The 20,967-nt window shown below is 39.7% G+C and overlaps 1 protein-coding gene across 2 annotated transcripts in view; it reads left to right on the forward strand.

The window, feature by feature from the left end:
- The window catches only part of LMBR1 (limb development membrane protein 1), a 154,667-nt gene that overhangs the window by 27,038 nt on the left and 106,662 nt on the right, over positions 1–20,967 (forward strand). The window contains exons 2-4 of one of the 2 annotated variants that reach the window (XM_077808371.1): positions 6,850–6,922; positions 11,156–11,195; positions 20,060–20,199. In XM_077808371.1, coding sequence (XP_077664497.1) covers positions 6,850–6,922; positions 11,156–11,195; positions 20,060–20,199 — 253 coding nt within the window. Of the gene's footprint in view, positions 1–6,849; positions 6,923–11,155; positions 11,196–20,059; positions 20,200–20,967 lie in introns of those variants that run through there. The other variant, XM_077808375.1, reaches the window with a different exon arrangement.

Below are 20,967 nucleotides of genomic sequence, written 5' to 3' on the forward strand. Positions count from 1 at the left end.
ATAAGCTGCACAGAACTAAAAATTATTGGTTGTATAGGTGCTAGTGATCATGACTTGATTATTTTGTTTGCACATAATGTCCAACCCACATGTAAAGTCCAAATCAAATCTGATGCTTTAAAATGGCCAAATTTCATAAAGAAGAAAACAAATGATACAAATTAGCTTAGAGAGAACTTAAATAGAGAATGAGAATATAGTTGGGAACTGTTTAAGAACATTTTATGAGATTCTTGAAAAGCCACAATTGAGAGAGAATACTACATTGATTAAAAAACAGGCCTATTTTAGAGGGCAAATGAAATCTGCCATTTAAAAAAAAGGAAAAGGGGAAATAAATAGCAATGAATATAAATCAGGGCTAGGAATTGTAGAAAATTGATAATGGAAGCAAAAGGAAACACAAGAAATCTATGGTCAGCAGAGTTAAGGACAATGAGGAGGAGTTTTTAAGTGTACTAGAACCAAAAGAAATCCAAACATCTGCTATTGGTCCATTACTAGATGGAAATGGTAGAACTATTAATAATAAGAAAAGGCAGAAGGGTTTAAATATTTGTTTTATATTTGTGAAAACACCATATGTATCCATATCATATGATGATGACATAGTTTTATTCCAACAGTATCTGAGGAGGATGTTAAGCAGCATCTGCTAAAGTTAGACATTTTAATATCAGGAGGTCTGGATAACTTGCCTCCAAGAGTTTTAAAATCACTGGCCAAGGAGCTGTCTGGACTGTTAATGTTGATTTTTTTTTTATAAGTCTTTGGAGCACTGGGGAAGTTCCAGAGGACTGGAAGAAAGCTAATGTTGTACCTGTAGTCAAAAAGGGATAATTGGGTAATGACATACACAACATTGTTCCAGGGCAAAATCTTCCCTTGGGGCCCCCTGTGGGAATAAAACAATTTAGACCCTTTTTGCAGGGCCTGATTCTCATGGTCACAGTTTCATGTCAGTTCTTGGATTGGGTATAAGTGACACTTCTCCCAGATTGGGGCTGTCTCTTTATACAGTTGGCAGTTGTTTGTTTGCCAGGCCTCTTGAATGAGGTCAGACCAGTATATGCTGTTTCCCTCAGGAGGTGAAACTTCCTCAAACTTGATACCTGCATTAGGGATTTGCATTAACTAGTCCCCTGTCTAGCAGACAGAGGTATAACAAGGTCCAGTGGCTGGAAGTTGAAGCTAGACAGATTCAGACTAGAAATAAGAAGTATATTAACAGTGAGGGTTAACCTTTTGAACAGCCTTCCAACGTTTGTAGTGGATTCTCTGTTTCTGGCAATATTGAAATCAAGATTGGATGATTTTTCCCTAAAGAAGAAGGCCTAATTGAAATAGGAATTAATTCAGGGAAGTCGTATGGCCTGTGTTGGGCAGTAGGTCAGACTAGATGATCAGTGGTCCCTTCTGGCCTTAAAATCTATGAGTACATCCGAGGATCCTATTAGTCCCCTTTGTTACAGCATTGTACTGGGAGTATATGTTCAGTTGTTCGTCCACTATAACCCCTAAATTCATTTCATAGTCACTGCTTTCCAGAAAAATGCAACTTTAATGCTCTTTTAACATAGTTTTTTGGATGTAATAGAGATCTAAAATATCTTTTAAACTTGAGATAAAACAACTTGTGTAATGCATATAAATATATGAAAGTGGTGAACTTCAAATTTTAACTGAAATTCACATCCTGGACCAAAGTGTTTCTGATATTTAAAAAGTTAAGGTCTTAAGAGTTAGCAATAGCTATTGTACATGTGGAATAAAGTTCAGGTACTTACATCTGTGGACAGGGGTTAGGGGGCCGAGGCTGGGACTGCAGCTGGGGGTGGGTCTGGGGCCAGGAGTGGGGCTGTGGGCGGGGCAGAACCACAGCTGGGCCTGTGGACGGGTGCGGCTCCGCTTCCAGCCCCGTCCCTGAGGTTGGGGATGGGGCTGGGGTCATAGCGGAGCTGAGGGTAGTGGGGGCTGGAAGGCATTCCCTTTCTGCCCCTCCATGTGGGCTGACCCAGGCTTGTTATCCTTCCCCCCCGCCCCCCAGCATTCCTCCAGTTTGGGAACTTCTGATCTAGGCAAGTTCATTGTTGCTCTTTCTTGTTTTCTATCTGAAGTACGCAAAACAACATATGTGGACTAGCCTAAAGCAAGTCAGGGAAATATCATTAAAAAAAACTGTTCTCCAGAGTTATTAATATTAAGTTGGTTTACTTGATGCACTGTCATTAATTGCACAGTGCAAAATATTTCCAGTTATTGAACATGGAAAGATCACTGTTGAGGCTGACCCTAACGGGATAATTCTGAAAGTTATGATGAAATGCCCATCGTTCAGCGGGCCACTGAGAGAAGGGTTCTGAGCCATAGTCACTTATCTGTATGTTGCTTCTGATATCAGAACTGCAGCTGCTAGCCTTTGGATGCACAAAAAATTCTCTTGGAAATTGGTTGCAGGATGTCAGCTGCCCACAACCACATCCTTACAGGAAGGCCCACAGCTGTCTGGTATAGCTCCAAAGGTGGGATGCCTGGCTCTGGAGGAAAGTTGGGGACAGGACATCTAGGAAATGTGCTAATTTAGTGTATCTCCAAATAGCCTAGGCAGGAGCATAAAAACACTTCCTGTTCCAGTCTCTAACTAGAAGCCTAGGGGAGGATGAGTGGGATCTCTGCCTGCCCTCCCTTTGTTGGTGAGTTTCCTCCACAGCTGCACCTGTGGGCGAATTGCCTGAAGGAGCAAGTCAAGTCCTCAGTCTCCATAGTATGCCACTTCTGTCAGGAAGTAGCCTCAAGAGCTTGCACAAAATTCAGCAGTCTGGCTTGCAGAAGTTCATGCAAACATTTTTCTTTGGTCTGTCTGTGAGTTTGTATCATTGCCTCCAAGTTTTTATTTGCATTTTTGCATTCAGAATTCCAACTGAAGCTTAGTTGTAATCTCTTTCACCTGATTTTGTGGTATAGCTGTGCAAAACCATGCACTCATTTCATAGCTTCAATCCCACATTTAATTTTGAGTTTTCAGTTCTCTGGCCAAATGTAGTCTTAGTTTCACATCACTAGGCTTGGAAGGATTAGATTTTTCTTGGTAAATGTCAGTAAAAGTCAGTTTCACCACACATACACAAACCAATAATAAAATATTTCCATTGATGATGATTGAGATTTACAAATAGGCAAATATTAAGAGAAATGCTGCTTGAGAAGTTTAGTTTCATTTAGTGATTTTTTTTCTTTGTATATCTTGATATGAATTGGTGTTGACAATTTGTATTTTAAAGGTTATAAAGCTTTACATTTTTGAATCTCAACATTTGCTGTAATTAAATAATTGTCTGACACCCCATAATTTCCTGCAACTAAAAATTGAAAAAAAGCTAAAAAAATCATTATTATCCATAGAAATTATAAAAACTCCAAATTTTGCTAAGCCTACGCATAACAAATCCCAGAACAGTTCTATTAGTTAGAAACACTTTGCACAGGATAAGAGGAGCTAAACCACTTGCAGTATGCCGAAAATCCAGTTTGCAGGGTGCTGATTTGGTCATTGATCTGACTGGTCATCAGAGTTCAGACATAGTCAGAATAATCCACCAGGTGACAGCATAGCTAACTGGAACCAATCTTAAAGCAGAAGTCATAACTTAACCTTTTTATTAACCAGATAAACTACACTTCAGTTGCCAGTAGCCCTGAACAATCACAATTTAGTGTTTTGCTTATGGAGAGAGGGAAAAGACCAAAAGAGCTGAATCTGCACCGCATAAAGTACCTGCTGTTGTATCTTCGAGAGAGAACTCAGGTGTATCAGAAGTGTAACATGAATGAGATTTACTTCTGTTGCTGTGTTCTTGCTGCACCACTTTTCAAACATGTCAACTTTTTATTTTGGAAACTAGTGAAGTTATGAACTTCTGGCTTTTTGGTCAGAAATGTGACTTAAGGCAAGCATTATGAATTGTTTTGTTAACTGATGCAGATTGATTAATGGTTAACTGGTGAATATAGGATAGTTCCTGGAGCAAGAGATGGATCACAAAGGGGTATTATCAAACAATTACAATCCATACTCAATGGGGACCCAATCCGGAAAGAAATCTTTCCAGAACCTCCTCTCCTGACCTTGAAACAATCCCCCAACCTCGCCAAATTTATCAGAAGCAAGCTTCCCACAGATTAGGACACACCAACTCAAAGCAGCACTAAACCCTGCAAGAACAACAGGTGCAAAACCTGAAGACATATGTCTACTACCACAACGAGCAACACCCTCCACAATACACCTTTCAAGATCCGTGGGTCCTACACGTGCCTATCACCACATGTGTACCTAATCCAGTGCACTAAATGTTTAAATAGCAACTATGTGGGTGAAGCCAGACAATCAATATGCTCTCAAATGAACTCACAGAAAAATGATAAACAACAAAACCACCACATCACCATGGTGAACACTTTTCACAAAGTGATTGCCGTATATCAGTCCTCATCCTTAAAGGAAACCTGCTCAACACTTTCAAAAGATGAGTCTGGGAATTTAAATTCATAACTTGGCTAGACCCTAAAAATAATGGACTGAATAGTCTCACAGGATTTATGACTTATTACAACAATCTATAACTCATTAATAATGCCCTCGCAGTTGCTTCCTCCCCTCTCCTTCCTTTTCTCCAGGTGACTGGAGGAGTGTTAATGGGCCACTTCACCTTGAATGGTCCCTTGAAATATATGGCAGCTACTTATGCTAAACAATCTGTTCCACCTTGTATTCAGCTGTGACACTCCTGGTACATCTATACTTCAATTAGACATCTGCAACTGGCCCATGCCAGCTGACTTGGGCTCACTGGGCTCTGGCTAAGGAGCTGTTTAATTGTGGTGTAGACACTTGAGCTGGAATGTGAGCTATAAGACCTCCTACTTTTCAGGGTCCTAGAGCCTGGGCTCCAGCCCAAGCCAGAATGTCTACATGGCAGTTAAACACCCCCTTAGCCCAAGCACCAAGAGCCAAAGTCAGCTGGCATGTGTTAGCTGTAGGTTTTTATTTGCAGTGGAGACATACCGTACACTCTGAGTAAATTTCCCATACCTGAGAAGAGCTCTGTGTAAGCTTGAAAGTTTCTCTCTCATTCTCTCTCTGACAGAAGTTGGGCCAATAAAAGATATTACCTCACCCACCTTATCTCTTGAATATCCTAGGACCGACACAGCTGCTACATCACTGAATACAATGAGAGGTCTACAGTTACAGGCACCTAGATCCCACAGTGGTGAACCTGGTATAAATTCCTAGTAACCCATTTCTCCTATGAAGGGTCTGTAACTACTCATAGGATGAGTTTCTCTGTCTGTTACGTTTTTATTAATATTTCCTGTCATGATTTTACTATTTCTTTGTGCATCCTTTCTGATAAAGCAGTATCCACCTTTCCCTTCTGAACTGGATTAGGTCAGATATTTTAAATTTCATCCCAACATGATTTCTGTGCCCTTTTTTTGTTCTCCCATCTCTAATAGCTTTTTTCATTCTAGATTTAAGCTGATAGTCAGTTTAACACTTGCTGCCTTTAAAAGTACTATCTGGAGAAGCAGTTTAGCATTTGTCTGTCTTTGTAGGACAGACTTGTTTCACAAACCTCAGTTGGTGACTAATGCAGGTTAAAGCTCAGCTCTAAGCAAGACAGATTTCTTGTGCTAATATTACATTTCATAGACACAAGTAGATCAATTTCAAAAACTATTTTATGGGTTAAGGAGCAAAGTGGGCTTCATATGAGTCAATTTACACTTAATAGCATATTTCTTTCAATATTCATTTGGATAACTGTACTGTGTCTGCTATGATTTAGCTAGGTGTTTGTTTAATACATATTCACAAAAATAAATAGTAATAACCCCGGAATGTCTGAAGGGATAGTGTGCCTTGAAGTTTATGGATCTTCAAACTCACTTTCATGTTTTTAATACACATTGCCAGTTGATTTAAGGGGCTATTATAATATGTAGGTACATACGAAGAACAGTATTGCACTAACTGACAAAGTACATTAATCAGTTAAGTTTAAATATCACTTTACATTTTTATTTTCACAGGCAAACAGATACAAAACACAATAAGTAACATTTATAGAATGTTGGAGTAATACATTTTATAAGCAAAAGTGTTTTTTAACATTTATGCTCTACAAATAATGCTTAACTTTCAAAATTGACTTCCATTTTTGGAAGAGCAGCAGGAACTCAGATTTTGTTTCTCCAATTCTGGGTTAATTTGGTTGCTCATGAAGATGATGAGGATAACCAACGAGCAGGATCAAGCTTTGTGTGCAGAGATCTCATATAAGCTCTGCCAGTGAAATTTAATCCGGATTTACAGCATTCTGCTAAATTGATCATGGGCCTTTCTGGTGCATGGGACCAGTGATCCTGATCAACTTTTTCAAATTCGCTGGAGGCTTTATGATGCTGACTGGTACCTGCTGAGGAGTAGAAAGACATCAGACTTCTTCACCCGCAACAGTTTCATGCGTTAAAGTTGGATTTTTGGAAATGAGTTGATGCACTAACCCTTTAAACATTTGGCCCTAGCATTTGAATTTATTTGGAGTTTAATCGTCATTTATTGAAAAATGTAGCAAATTGATATAGTCGACAAAGTAAACTGAGTTACATTTATTAATTGAGCTCTAAAGCACATCTAGAAATCTCAAGAGTAAAACACAATTTTAAGTATAGCACTTATTTGCTGTTTGATCAGAATTTAGTTTCAGTTTTGGGTAGCTGATAAATGCACAATATAATCCAGACTTTTCATTAACCTAATTAAATGAAACTTCTTTTTTTCAGATTTGTTTTCTCCTATTTGCTGTTCTCTATATAGTTTCCTATTTCGTAATCACAAGATACAAAAGGAAAGCAGGTAAGTAGTTTTTAAATTTTGATTTTGATTTAAAAAATGAGTAGGGTATAACTTTTTTCTCCAAAGAGAATTGCTGTAGAATAGTGGTGCCCGTTCTTGTCACCTCACTGACTAACTATATTATTTTTAAATGTCACTTGACCAAATTTGGGAGGGGAGAGAAGGGACATTTCAAAGCTGCCACCTACTCCCTTCTCCTCCTGCCTTCAGCTCCCTTATTCTTTCTTCTCACCTGAGTTCTTATGATTCTGAATTGGAAACCTATAGGCAGCCTCCAGCTTGGGTCCCTAATACCAAACTTTGAACTTTAAGATGCTTAGATTGATCTACAGATTATGAATAAAAATCCCCAGTTATCACTTTAAGGCTAGATAGGTTCTTTTCCCAAGATCAGGCCCCATATTATTACAATTATTATATAGTTGGGAACCCTGATATGCACAGGTGCAACAGCCAAACTATAGGAACTCTTCTATATTTGCAAATAAAAAATGTATTAATACATTTAGCAAAGTCACACACATTCTAACTCCGTAAAGTAGATAGAGATAATACAAAAGTACATCTGAACATCCATACTCACACCATCCCTTGCAGAACAATCTGAAATGTTAGCCATTATCTTCCTCAGCACTGTCACCTTCCTCATCTTCACCAGTTGCCATCGTTCTGGCCCCTTCCAGGGCTACATCTCTCCCTCTCCTACGCTCACGTTACCATGTCTAATGCATATTCAGTAGGGCTTTCTCCCCTCTTCGTTGTTTGTATTTCCTCCCCTTACCAATGTTAAGGTGTCCTCCTTCTATAGATTAGTATATTTATGATTTCACCCCATTATCATATACGTCAGTTCATTGCCATGGCACTCTTGCGGTCAGATGTTCTGTCCAAAACCTTCCAGAAGCTGGTGTTAGTTCATGTTTCTATGGTTGGCTGATGTCATTATGGACAGAATTCCCCCTTACATTCTACTTCCAGTTCCCCAAAACTTGTGGCTTACCTAAGTTTATGTATGCCAAAGTTTGTAGGCCTCAAGCCTCATGCTAACTGCTGAGGCCAGTGTCTTACAGGATACAAGTCTGTAGGTTCCGTGCATTACTGCTAAATATAATAAAGCAGAATTTAATGCAAAGCAGTGAATATAATAGAAGTAAGCTGGCCCACTGGGCTACACACCTTACCTGCTGGGTTTGTAGAGGGAAGTAGTGGCTTTCTTTTAAAAGAAGTCTTGATTTTAGTGGCCCCAGTGCTCAGAAGCAGATCTATTTCAGCATTCTTCCTAAACCTGTTTCCTACAAAACCACCCTCCTTGTCCCCAGTCCTTGAAGGAAATAATAGATCATAGATTCTAAGGTGAAAAGGGACCTTTGTGATCATCTAGTCTAATGTCCTGTATAGCACAGGCATAGAACTTTCTCAAATTAATTTCTAGAGCAGTGGTTCTCAACCTTTACAGACTACTGTACCCCTTTCAGAAGTCTGATTCATCTTGCATACCCCCAAGTTTCACCTCACTTAAAAACTACTTCCTTACAAAATCACACCTAAAACTACAAATGTGTCACAGCACACTATTACTGAAAAATTGCTTACTTTCTCATTTTGTCTGTATGAAATTATTGTTTGTACTGATTTTGTTAGTGCTTTTTATGTAGACTGTTGTAATACTAGACAAAGATCTGGAGAAGTTGATTTACCCCCGGAAGATCTCTGCTTACCGACAGGGGTTATGTTTATCCCTGGTTGAGAACCACTGTCCTAGAGCATATCTTTTAGAAAAACATCCAATCTTGATTGAAAAATCATCGGTGAGAAAACTGTATTCCTCAGGATGATGCCAGCTACATGCACGCTTCTCTTAACAGTTCAGGTAGCCAGTGCGAAAGGGCAAACATGGCCAATTGCTTAACGCTGCTCCGCAGCCCTGAATTTTCTTGTTAGGTTTCATTCAGAAGAAGGGTTTACTAGTCTGTGACTGCAACACTTTGAATCATGGATACTAAGCCTAGCCAAAGGGCAGCTTGAGTATTGGAAGACGGCTTCCACTCTGGCTGAATGTCTTCACTAGGATTCCTGTAGATCTTTCATTTTCAAGTCTTTCCAGTGTAGTAATTTCTTTCCTTTACTGTTTTTACAAGCTACTGTATATCTCTCAAAATGGGTGTTGTGAAAGCACAAAAAGGCTTACAGATGGGCTTGCCCTCCTTTTCTGCCTAATTTAATCAGCCAGAGACCACTATCTAGTGCTCCTCTGAGTTGATTGTGTTTGCGTACTTCTTATACCAGCTTTAAGGACAGTAACAACATACTGACTGGATGACTATTCCATGTGCTGCAAAAACATAAAATAGATCCCTACAACTTCCAGCAAATTTTTCTTTCCTGTGCCCTTTACAAAAATCCTTTCATTTAAGAGATGCCCCATAGGAAACAGTTTGCAGACAGTTGTTTTATGTCAGAGTTTTGGTTGAAATTGAAGAATATGCTATGTAGTTCTAAATACGTAATTGTTAATTTACATGCAGGTAGAAGTCAACTTTAGCATCTTTGTCATTACACAAAGGACTCTTTAACTCAAAACACTTTCCTGCAACAATCAAAAGAACCTACCAAATGTCCACAAGCTGAATTATTTTTATATTAATTCCATAGGAAGATATACATTTATAGAAAATTAAAGTTGCCTGGATAAGCAATCAAAATTGGAAACTCCAAAGTCATGATTGTACAGTTGTACCAATGAGCAGTTTGATAGTTGTAATAGTTTCATCTCAGACAAAAGAACTCAAATTTTTTCCCTTTATTAACTTGCTTGCCACTTCTACCACAAGCTGTTGAGGATTGGGCCATGGCTTTCTTTTAAGCGTAAATAACTGTCTGTATTTAATTTTGGGAGACAAGGTCCTAATGTAATGATTGCCCTGTCAAGAGCACAGAGGCTATACGCGCTACTTGCATGGAATTCTTTTGTCGGAGTGTGAAGCAAGCCTGTTACTGGACACATCCAAATTTGGAAATGTATTCAGGTCTGCTGTGGACAGGTTTTGTGCATTCTTTTGCCTGGAAAATAATTCACAATGCAGGATGGGCAACATGGAAAACTTGAAGGGGATAGAAAAAAAAACTGACTTGAAAGTGGAATTTCATTTCTGGAGGCCACATCATAAAAAGGGGGCTGTGGCTGTCCATAAGGTTATGAAGGAGAACAAGAAAGAAGTAAAGATTCCAAGCTGAGTGGTAGCCCATCATAAATAGGAGGAATACCTAAGGGATAAGAGAAGGAAAATTCTCTAAAATGCCAGAAGAGAAACCCAGAGGCTCATGGAGGAATTAAGACTAGGAGAGAGGTGCTGGTATCACTTCTGGTAGTCAAAGACAGGTTATTACTATTGTTCTGATGTATTTTTCTTTGTTGTACATGTGTGTGCTGTTTTTCACTGCATATAAAATTCACAACTGTTTTTCCAAGACTAGGTGTTTCTTGTGTATTTTTAGCCTGTATTCTTACGATGTATTCAAACCCATTTTCCCCTCAACTTGTTTGAAAGCTGTTTGTAATTTTAAGGAAGAGTAGTGATGTAGAAAGGAATTTCCTGTCATGACTATCCTCCAAACACACTAATTTAATCTTACAAGCCATCAAAGAGGTAACCCTTAGGTCTTGTCTACACCATGCAACTTTTAGCGACAAGTCAGCATGTGTAAACCCTATTTGTCGGTACTTTGTTGGCACTTTTGCTGACAAAATACTTCCAGACATGCGAGCGGCGTTGGCTTTGTCAGCAGGAGAGTGCTCCTGCCGACAAAGCCGCGTTGACACTGCCACTTGCATCGGCAAAACTTTTATCTTTCGTGGGGGGGCTTTACGTACCTATGAAAGACAAAAGTTTTGTCGACAACTTCGCAGTGTAGACATACCTTTAGTCCTGAGCAATGCTCTTTAATTGTCTTGATTGAAGAGATTAAGAAACCAGTGAAGGGAGTGTAAAGGTGGAGGGAAAGCAGCACTAATTTTTATTAAGAAAAATATTCTTTCAGGAAAACTAATGGAAATGGGTAACATTAATTTACAAAATGTATGTCTACTACAGAATACAAAAATAATGGATTTGGATTTAGTAATGCAAAATTTTTGATCTGACCTATAGTTTTTCTGTTTTAGTAACTTATTTTCATCTTTCTTTTAGTTTCTACAGCTACCTATATATAAATCTGCTATAAATTATTTTTCAGATGAGCAGGAGGATGAAGATGCCATTGTCAACAGAATTTCGTATGTACATTTCTTAGTTCCTTGATATAATTAAATTTGCAATAATGTAAAATGTAAACAGGCAAAATTGTCTGCATAGTGTTTACTGCACATGGGCAGAAAAACATTACAGCTTTTCTTTAAGCAGTTATTTTAGAGCATTGCCTTATGGGTGGGGGGAACCCTGCTTCTGGGAGCACCCATTTAGTAATTCACCTGTAGTTTAGAACATAGGTTGTAATGGATGCATGCAGAATGGCAGACTGAGGCAGGTTATGAACACAACTTTTTTATTCCCCATTCGCATAAACTCTTTATTCACTTTCCTTATTAGTTTTAGGTCATGTCTACACTACAGAGTTAAGTCAACGTAAGTTATGTTGACTTTCATAAGTCACTAATAAGATTGGTTGCGCACGTCCACACAATGCTCCTTGTGTTGGCTGAGCACATCCACAGTCATTGCTCTTGCATTGACAGAGAGAGCGTTGCATTGTGGGTAGCTATCCCACTGTGCAACTCGCCAACCTCTGTACCCTTCTGCTGCTGGGAGTTCTGGAAACAGGTTGCAGTGCATCATTGGGACATGATGTAGTTCTTTCCATCCCATCATTCCATGGGCTTATTACTTCCTACTTTCAACAGCCCTTGTAAACTCTGCACCCGCCATCTCTGCCGGACAGCATGGATCCTGAGCTGCTGACCATTCTGGTGATGAGCATTATGAACACTGCATGGCTGGACCTGCAGTATTTCATGAGCTGTGAAACAGAATGAATCGGGACATGCCTGCCTTGCTTTCTGCCAGGGAACAATAATTGAAGATTGCTGCTGGCATTCACTGAACAGCTTGCCACGGTGGTACTGGGCTTGGGAAACAAGCACTGTGTGCTGGGATTGCATAGTGATGTACGTATGGGATGATGAGCAGTGGCTGCAGAACTTTTGGATGTGCAGAGTCACCTTTCTGGAACAATATGCAGAGCTTGCTCCAGCTCTCCGGCACAAGAACACCAAAATGAAAGCTGCCCCCATCATGGAAAAGTGAGTGGCAATCACTATGTGGAAGCTGGCAACTCCAGACTGCTATTGGTCAGTCATGAATCAGTTTGGAGTTCGAAAGTCCACCGTGGGGGTGTGTGGTGATGCAAGTGTGCAGGGCCAATAATCACCTCCTGCTACAAAGGACTGTGACTCTTGATAATGTACAGGAAATAACTGATGGCTTTGAGACAATGGGATTCCCTAACTGAGGTAAGGTGATAAATGGAACACATCTCAATTTTGGTCCCCGACCATCTTGTGACGGTGTACATCAACCGAAAGGGCTACTTCTCCATGGTCTTACATGCGCTGGTGGAGCACTGGAGATGTTTCACTGACATAAATGTGGGGTGGGTTGGGGAAGGTGCAAGATCTTTTGGAACACTGGACTATATAGAAAGCTGAATGCTGGGACTTTCTTTCCAGAACAGAAGATTCCAATGGGGGAAGTGAAAATATGCCCATAGTGATCCTGGGAGATCCCGCCAATCCCTTGCTCCCATGACTCATGGAGGCTTACACCAGGAAGCTAGACAGCAGCAAGGAGAGCTTCAACAACAGGCTCAGCAGGTGCCAAATGACCTTTGAATGTGCCTGTGGCTGATTAAATGGTCGCTAGAGATGTCTTTTTGGCTGGATAGACCTCAATGAGGAAAATATTCTGATGGTCATTGCAGTCTGCTGTACGCTACCTAATAGTTGCGAATCAAAGGGGGATAAGTTTCCCCAGGGGTAGACTGCTAAGGCTGATGTATCTGGTTGCTCAAAATCAGCAGCCAGCCTAAGGGCAATTAGAGGGGCACAGCAGAAGGCTGTTTGAATTAAGGAGGCTTTGAAGGCGCATTTTGATGATGATTCCCAGTAATGTGTCTTTGTGTGTTGCATTTGGCCAGGCAATGCTTACTTGCCACCTGGAATTACTCCTGCAGTGTTTTGCTTCCTGAGCGTTAATTGCAAGGAGCAAATATTCCTACCTATAGCCATTGTGTTTGATGGTTAGCACTGAGTGATGTCTGTATGCATGTCACAAATAAAGACTCATTTTATTTCAAAGACTCAAGTTTAATAACAGGATAAACTACAAACTTTTGGTCAAACAGGGGACATGCAAAGAGGAACAGTTTCATGGTGAGGGCCCGTGCAGCTGGATGTAAGTACAGCTTTTGTTGGAAAAGCAGTCCCTAGGCGTGGAGTGCATGTGGTACTGTGAGGGACCAGGAACATGCAAGGAATGTGGTGGGAGAGTTTGGGGAGGGCATGGACTGGAGTTCTGTAGTGGCTGGAGTGGGAGTTGGGCATGGATGTGCTCAGATTGCAGGCTAATGAGGACCTTCAACATTTCTGTCTGGCCCTCCAGGAGCTTTATCATCCGCTCCTGCCCCTGTGTCCTCTCCTGGCTATCCAGCCTGAGTCTTTCGTTGATTGTCTCCCTCCATGCTCTTGTTTCGTTATATGCTGCAGCTGTTGACTGCAGCACTTCACAAAACATATCCTCCTTACTCCACCTGGATCGGCGCCTTACCTGACAGAGGTTCTCCACCGGTATAGAGGAGTGGTTCCTGAAGGGCACATCTGCAGAAGCCAAAGAAACAATGAACAGAGACAGTATTGTGAGTGCGCTCACAGCCGTGAATCACAAAAGTTACACACACCTCTTTCTCACTATCCTTTGTCTAGCACACAGGCCAGCACAAGTCCCAAATACGATGAGTTTAGGGGGAGAGTTGGGTGGGCAAGGGAAATGGGCAAGAAGGGACAAAGGGTGGTTTGCAAAGGGGGTTACTGTAAGTGGCTAGGGAGCCTATTCTGAATATTGGTACCCTTTTCCACAGGCTAGGCTATTGAACCAGATATCTCACCCCTAAGGGTAACCCAAGATGCAGGGGTGTATCTCCTGCATGTGTGTGGCTTCAGTCTGGCTCGGTATGCTGCTTGCCTGTGTGCTGCTCTGGTTCCTGCAGAAATAATTGCCAGGTGGCTCAGAAAAGTTTCCTACAGCTGGGGAGAAACAAGGCAGTTCTCCCAAGGAACTTTAGGCAGAGGATTGCAGAATACCTAACAGAAAAGTTTCGTAGAGATCACTGTGGAGGATTCCAGGTACTTCTCTGTGTACGTTAATAAACTTTTCCGCCGTGGCCCCACTGTGTAGATAGACAGGCTCTGTTGCTAATTTCAGGCCCTTATCCCTCCTGTACCATATAACAAAATACATCAGAGCTCAATCTCTCACTGTGCAGTATCAAAGCAAAATGAGCACTTACCAGAGCTCCCCTCTCCTGCATCCTGCGCACCAGAGTTGGAGTGCTAGGACTGGCCAGACTCCTTCGGAGTGGAAAAGAGGTCCTGATTTGCCGCACCCCTGGATGACTCTGCCACGTGCTCCACATCATCCTCCAGCTTCACTTTCTCTTCCACTACTTCCTTGTCTGGGTTGAGTCCACTAGATGCTGCCATCAGTCCCCCGAACTATCCATGGGGCTCTTGGTGGTGGAGGTGGGGTTGTCACCGAGTTTGGCGTGCAGCTGCTTCTAGAAGCAGCGTGTCTTTGGTGCCGCACCTGAATGACGGTTGGCCTCCCTTGCCTTCTGGTACACCTGCCTCAGTTTCTTGATTTTAGCACAACCGTTCTGCGTGTCCCTCTCTTGCCCCTTTTCATGCATGCTTCTAGCAATCAGCCTGTAGTTATTGAAATTCTTATAGCTGGTGCAAAGCTGCAACTGCACAGTCTCCTCTCTGCATATACTCAGCAGATCCAACAGCTCTGGTGTGCTCCACAGGGGAGAGTGTCTGCTGCAGAAAGCCGGCATCATCAGCTAGGAAGATGCTGTGTAAACTGTGCACGCCAAGCAAACAGGAAGAGGAATTTCAAAACTTCCCAGGCCTTTGAACGGGGGAGGAGTGCCGACCTGTAAACCTTCTGGGCAACAGAGTTCAAACTGCGGTTGTGATGGGCATTATGGGACACCTGAAGGCAATTTAGGGTGATGTAATCAAGTGAGGTGTCTACACTGACACTATGTTGCTCTAACTACGTTGCAAAAAGCTCTCTGCCACTCGACGAGGTGATTTTATTATGTCAGCATAGCTGGGGAGTTACATCGGCAGGAGGAGCATTTCAATGTGTACACCTCCACTGTCTTGTCAACGAAAGCTGGCTTTTGTCTACAAAACTGAGTAGTTTAGACAAGGCCTTAGTTAACTCTGACTCTCACCTAACTGAAGTCCAACTGTCCTCATTATTTTCCCTCTCTTTATTCACTATTCCCCTGCTGATTTATTCGTTTTCTTTCTTCCTCTGTCCAGATCCCTCTCTCCCCTCTTATTTACTTTATCCCTTCCTTCCCATTCTTAATATTTTCAACACCACTCATTCAAAAATCATGTGATTAGCTTAGATACCATGAGATTTTTAAAAAATAGCTAATTGAGGATTCTCTTTGTTTGCCTTCTGGTGTTTAAGTCTTTTAGCATTTCATGTTTTCATGCGCTTCTCTACAGCGGTGAGGGCTATAAACTATGTATAAATGAAAGCTGAGATTCCCACATAACAAGACTCCAAGAGCTGCAGCTTTAGGAAAAAACATCTACTACTGTGGTACTTGCAGTAAAATCACAAGAGTTAGCAGCGCTCCATTCTCTCTTGCCCTCTCCTATGCTCATTCACACACTGTTTCCCTCCCACTTACATATGAATACCACAAGGACTGGCCCCACTAAAAATGCATCGCTAGGCATGCCACTAAATGACCATGCCTTTGCAATTTAAAAGCGTAACTTTACTGTATTCTCTTGTTACACCTTCTTTCCCATTTCTGGCTCTACTCCACTTTCCTTCTTTCATTGTTTTGAGTGTGGTGTTTCTTCTTTTTCTTGTCTTGCCACCCTCCTCCTTTCATAGATTTCCCCCCCCATATTGTCTCCTGTTCTGTCTTCTTTCTCTCCCCATTTCTTCCTAAAGACTACTTTACCTCCTTTTCTTGTACTTCTCTTTAGTTTCTTGTCTTATTCTCTTCTTCAGGGCCACTGCATGCCCACTTTCACACACACCTTCAAGCATATGTATTGATCCACTCCCAGGCAGTGTGGAAGTAACGGGCTCCATGAAGACATAAGGGTGGTCAGTTGGGTAGAGCTCCTTGCATTACTGGGGCCTGAGTTGTAGTTATTTTGTTGTGGACAATGCAGAGGATTAACTTTTTAGAATGTTCTAAATAAGCTGTCTAAATAACTGAAACAAGAGACCACATTTGTCATAGCACAGTAATTTAAACTTTAGATGTAGACAGGTTATTCCCACCTTCAGTTTTTGATATTAAATGGATGCTCAAGTGTGTGTGTAGATATAACATTTGACTCGTAGTTTCACTTTCTGATCTGACAAGTATTATGGGAGTTTTTTTTGACAACTAATCATTGTTAGGCTTTAATGGTATTCTATAGTGTGATTTTTTTTTTTTTTTTTAACCTGCTTGGGTACCAGAAGGGATTTTGCTCAGGCCAAGACCAGGGCTCTCTGCTGTAAGGACAAAAACATCTGACGAAGTTACTCCTCCTGCCTGGCTTGATGCCAGGTATCAAAGATTTTTTTCAAATACTTCTAGTCTTTCCTCGGTAGGTGTTACAGGAAAGATCACCCTTAATATCTTAGCACATAGTTTTACCTTAAACACTTACCTAATATATAAATAAATGTGTAAATGACCCAAGACTGAGGACGAGAAGGCTTTATACATTTAATTTCAGCATAACATTATTTATGCATTTATCCTATTTTCATGTAACTCTTATTTTTATTCTTTTTTCAGGCAAAATCTTCTCTGTTCCTGCCAGAAATATATATAATGAATATATAATTGTAAAAATTACCCAAATTATTCCATTCCAAATACGTTTTAACCATTGCTTCCACTTAAGGACAACTAAATGTGGCTCTTTCAGTTGTTTGTCCTGGTGTTTGGAGAAATCCCACGAGGCCTCTGTTGCAAGTCAAATCAGTACAGTAATCATCCCAAACTTCAACTAAAAATAAATTAATTTTACTGTCCATTTAAACTTTCATATGATCTGCTTTATAGTTAAACATTTCACTGAATAATTAGCATTAAAGTGATTGTCTTGTTCAATATTTTAAAAACATAATATGTAATACTTGTGACTGTTACATTAAGCACGCAAATGCACTCACAAAAACACACCTAATTAATCACTGTGGGTTTTGATAATATTGAAGAACTTAAATGTTCATCTCCTTAAAAGAAGTACTTTTCAAAAAAGATCTTAAATAGCAGGTCTTGTTCACAAAGTCCCTTGACTTTGCACTGTACCCTTTTCTGATTTATTGGCTTATTATAATCAATTTCTTCAGTTATCTCTGAAGATTGCCACTGTATGGAGTCATATGCCTTAGCTTCCCAATTCTATGCTCTCTTTGCCACTGGACTTTTTTTTCCCCTCTTCCTCTCCTTACCCAAAATAAACACCAAATCATGTTTGGGAGAGCTTCTTGAGCTGTGACTTTGCTTTATTTCCATTGTTAGGCTTCTGGAGCTAAGTTCTTAGCTGAATTCAGGATGTATTCGTGCAATTTAGCATTTCTTGCTATTGAATTTTTCTTTAAATTGATTAACAGATGTCAGTGTCACTTTAGTTCCCTTCCTCTTAGATGGAAAACATTTTGAAAAGATACAATCTTTTGTTGCTGATGGTCTATTTTTGAGCAACCAACAATTTTTTACTTCCACCCTGTTCCTTTACAAATGTGAAATAGCTTTTTTTTGCTATTTGTTGTGGGCTTGAAGATATTATGAAACAGTTTTCAAATTGCTCAGCACTCTCCCTTATGCTTGTGGTAGGGTGCTATATGCCATGCAGTGGTACTTCTCCAGCAGTACGGGCATGCTGCGGGAGAGGGACATGTTGCTTATTTCACAGTGAAAGTGTGAAGGTACTGCTGCATTTTTTAGAAACCACACTTCCCCTACCAGTAGTGAATGACACCCGCTTTGAATCCAAAAAATCACTTAAGTGTTATTGAAAAACATATCTGAGAAACAATGTGAAATACAAAATAAGTATAACTAAGAATTTCAGACTTTGCTTTCTAGTTTTGAGAGATTGTGGGTAATTAGTGAAAGGGCTTTCTTGTAGAGAAAAGATTAATTGCAGACTTTAGGCTTAGGCTATTTTATTTTGCCTTGCTGACTAGTTTATTCCAGCCTCCTTACTTGCTTTTCAGGCGGTTACACTCTGCGTTTATGAGGAACTTCTTCGGTAAATTACAGATTAACTAGATAGACAAGGTGGGTGAAGTGTATATATCTCACCAACCAAAATTGGCCTTTTAAAATATAATACCTCACCCACCTTGTCTCTGTAATATCCTGGGACCAACTCTGCTACAACTCTGCATGCAGCATAGATTAACTAGCTTGCATCTGTGAGAAAATGTACGTATTCTAGCCAGACTGTCTGTTTTGTACCTGTGGTACCTCAGTTTTGGATTTGGAATCTTCAAGTGATATTTGTTTTTTGTAAAATTATAAGGTAAGGTAAGTAATTGAGTACAAGACAATATTTTTTTATGCTAGCTAAATTTTAATGTTAACTTCTTTCATTAAATTTGAAGCCATAAGAATTGCTCATTGTATGTATACATGTAATATAAGCTGCCTTCTGTTCTAATGATCTTAAACTCTCTTGTTCATTAGCTTTGAATGCTTGTTATCTTTAATTAAACTTTAACTTCACAAACACACAGGTTGATACTGCGTCACATATAGTAATCATCAGAATTTTGGTTAAAGAAAACTAACACTGTACGATTCTGGATGGCTATACCTCCATTTAAGACCACTTCGTAGTACAACAAATTGACTGTAGTGGAAATACTTGTAAACAATGACTGTGGGAACGAGTAAGAGTTTGTAGAAATGGACCCTCTCTTTGTGAGAGGGTGGGGGAGGGAGAAAATAATTCTACAGTCAAACAATATAATTATTGACACTTTCCCTGTAAGTGTCTTAGTCCAATATATATCTTAATTTTCAGTTATGCCGTTCAGAAAATTGTTATAGAGTTCCATTTTAGTGTCAAACTTACACTTGAATAAAATTTTTGGTTGGCGTTGTGTTCTTGAAAAGGGTATAATTCTGTTAAAAGCGAAAAAATGGCACTTACTGTAAATTGTTTTTGGAGTATTTCAGATCAGCATACTTTTCCCTTCAAAATTTTAAATGTTTATTTTATTTTTAGTTGAGATTTCCCTTCATTCTATTATCTAGCCAACAAAATAATCTTTAGCCCATCAAATGATGATGGGTCCATGCTTTGTATGGAAAGAAACACAGTAAATCTACAATTGCATGGTTAAATAGTCATGTTCAGTTGTGATCCTGTTGACATTTTTAGTGATTAATAGTTGCATTAATTCACTTTGAACCAGTGAGTGGTATCTTTCAATCGCTCCTTCTGTTAATCTCACCACTTTCCTTAGTAGTCTTAAGGAAAGGTATATTGTCCCAAGGTATTATATGTTGAAATACTTAATTGAGCTTGGATCATGAATGTATTCCAACCCTAGAGAAGAAAAGTCCTAATATTTTTTTTCAAGAATGAATTATTTTCATTTATATAATTTTGATAATTCTGTAAACCACCTCATATCTGAAAAATAAAGATGTAGCGATGTACTTTTGTAAATATGACCTTTCAAAATATGTGCATTTTTGTAGTGTAAATTGATACATTTTTGTGATGAGCCCCATGAATTAGGTTAACTACTTTGTTGTTTGAAACATGTTGTTTTATGGGCAGTAACAATGATACATTTGTTTGACTTCCAGGCTGTTTTTGAGTACCTTCACTCTTGCAGTTTCAGCTGGTGCCGTCCTGCTTCTACCTTTTTCAATAATCAGCAATGAGATCCTGCTTTCTTTTCCACAAAACTACTATATTCAGTGGTTAAATGGCTCTCTAATTCATGGTTAGTACTTGCATAATGTAATTAAAAGCACATTTTAACAGTTAACACCACTTCCAGTGCATATTCTGGTTTTGAGTGATCCTTTTGTTTTTAATATACTTACTGGCATAATGGCTCAAAATTGTAAATGTTCTTGGTTTATATGCCATTGATAAATTAGGCATTTGTAATCTAATGCACAGCAGCAAATTTACAAGTCATCACCATTCTGGCTTTTTGAGGGTTGTGTTGACTAAGGGAAGGCAACACAAAAGCTACTGTTCTTACATACAGAAACATGTATAGCATAAGAACTGCTTTTACAGGAAGCTAAGTAACTTGGAAATGTGAAAGAAAAGTCTTATGACATCTGTAGGTATAATGTTCAGTGAGCTAAAGAGGGATATGGAGGAAAAAAATAGTTTATTTATTCAATTGCGACTAGCGGTTCATACAAGAAACTTGTCATCTACAATGGATGGATTGAGAAGCAGTTACTTTTAGCTGCTCTTATTTTTAAAAGTAAATCATGTATATAAAATTATATATTTTGATCTTGCCACATTTATTATGGTATTTTGTTAAAGTGAAATTGTTCAATGCAGAGTCTTGTCTCCCTGTGTGTTGACAGTGTCTAGCACTTTGGGCGCTGCCAGAATTCAAATAACGGTAAGCGTGCTTAGTGCTCTACAGATATATAGTTGCTGTAGTTCCGAGCAGCTAACATACTGCAATGAGAAGATGCATCTTGGTGAGGAATTGGTGATTGTCATTGGATTTAGATGTATT

The sequence above is a fragment of the Eretmochelys imbricata genome, chromosome 2 (assembly GCF_965152235.1).
Source record: "Eretmochelys imbricata isolate rEreImb1 chromosome 2, rEreImb1.hap1, whole genome shotgun sequence".
NCBI lineage: Eukaryota > Metazoa > Chordata > Testudines > Cheloniidae > Eretmochelys > Eretmochelys imbricata.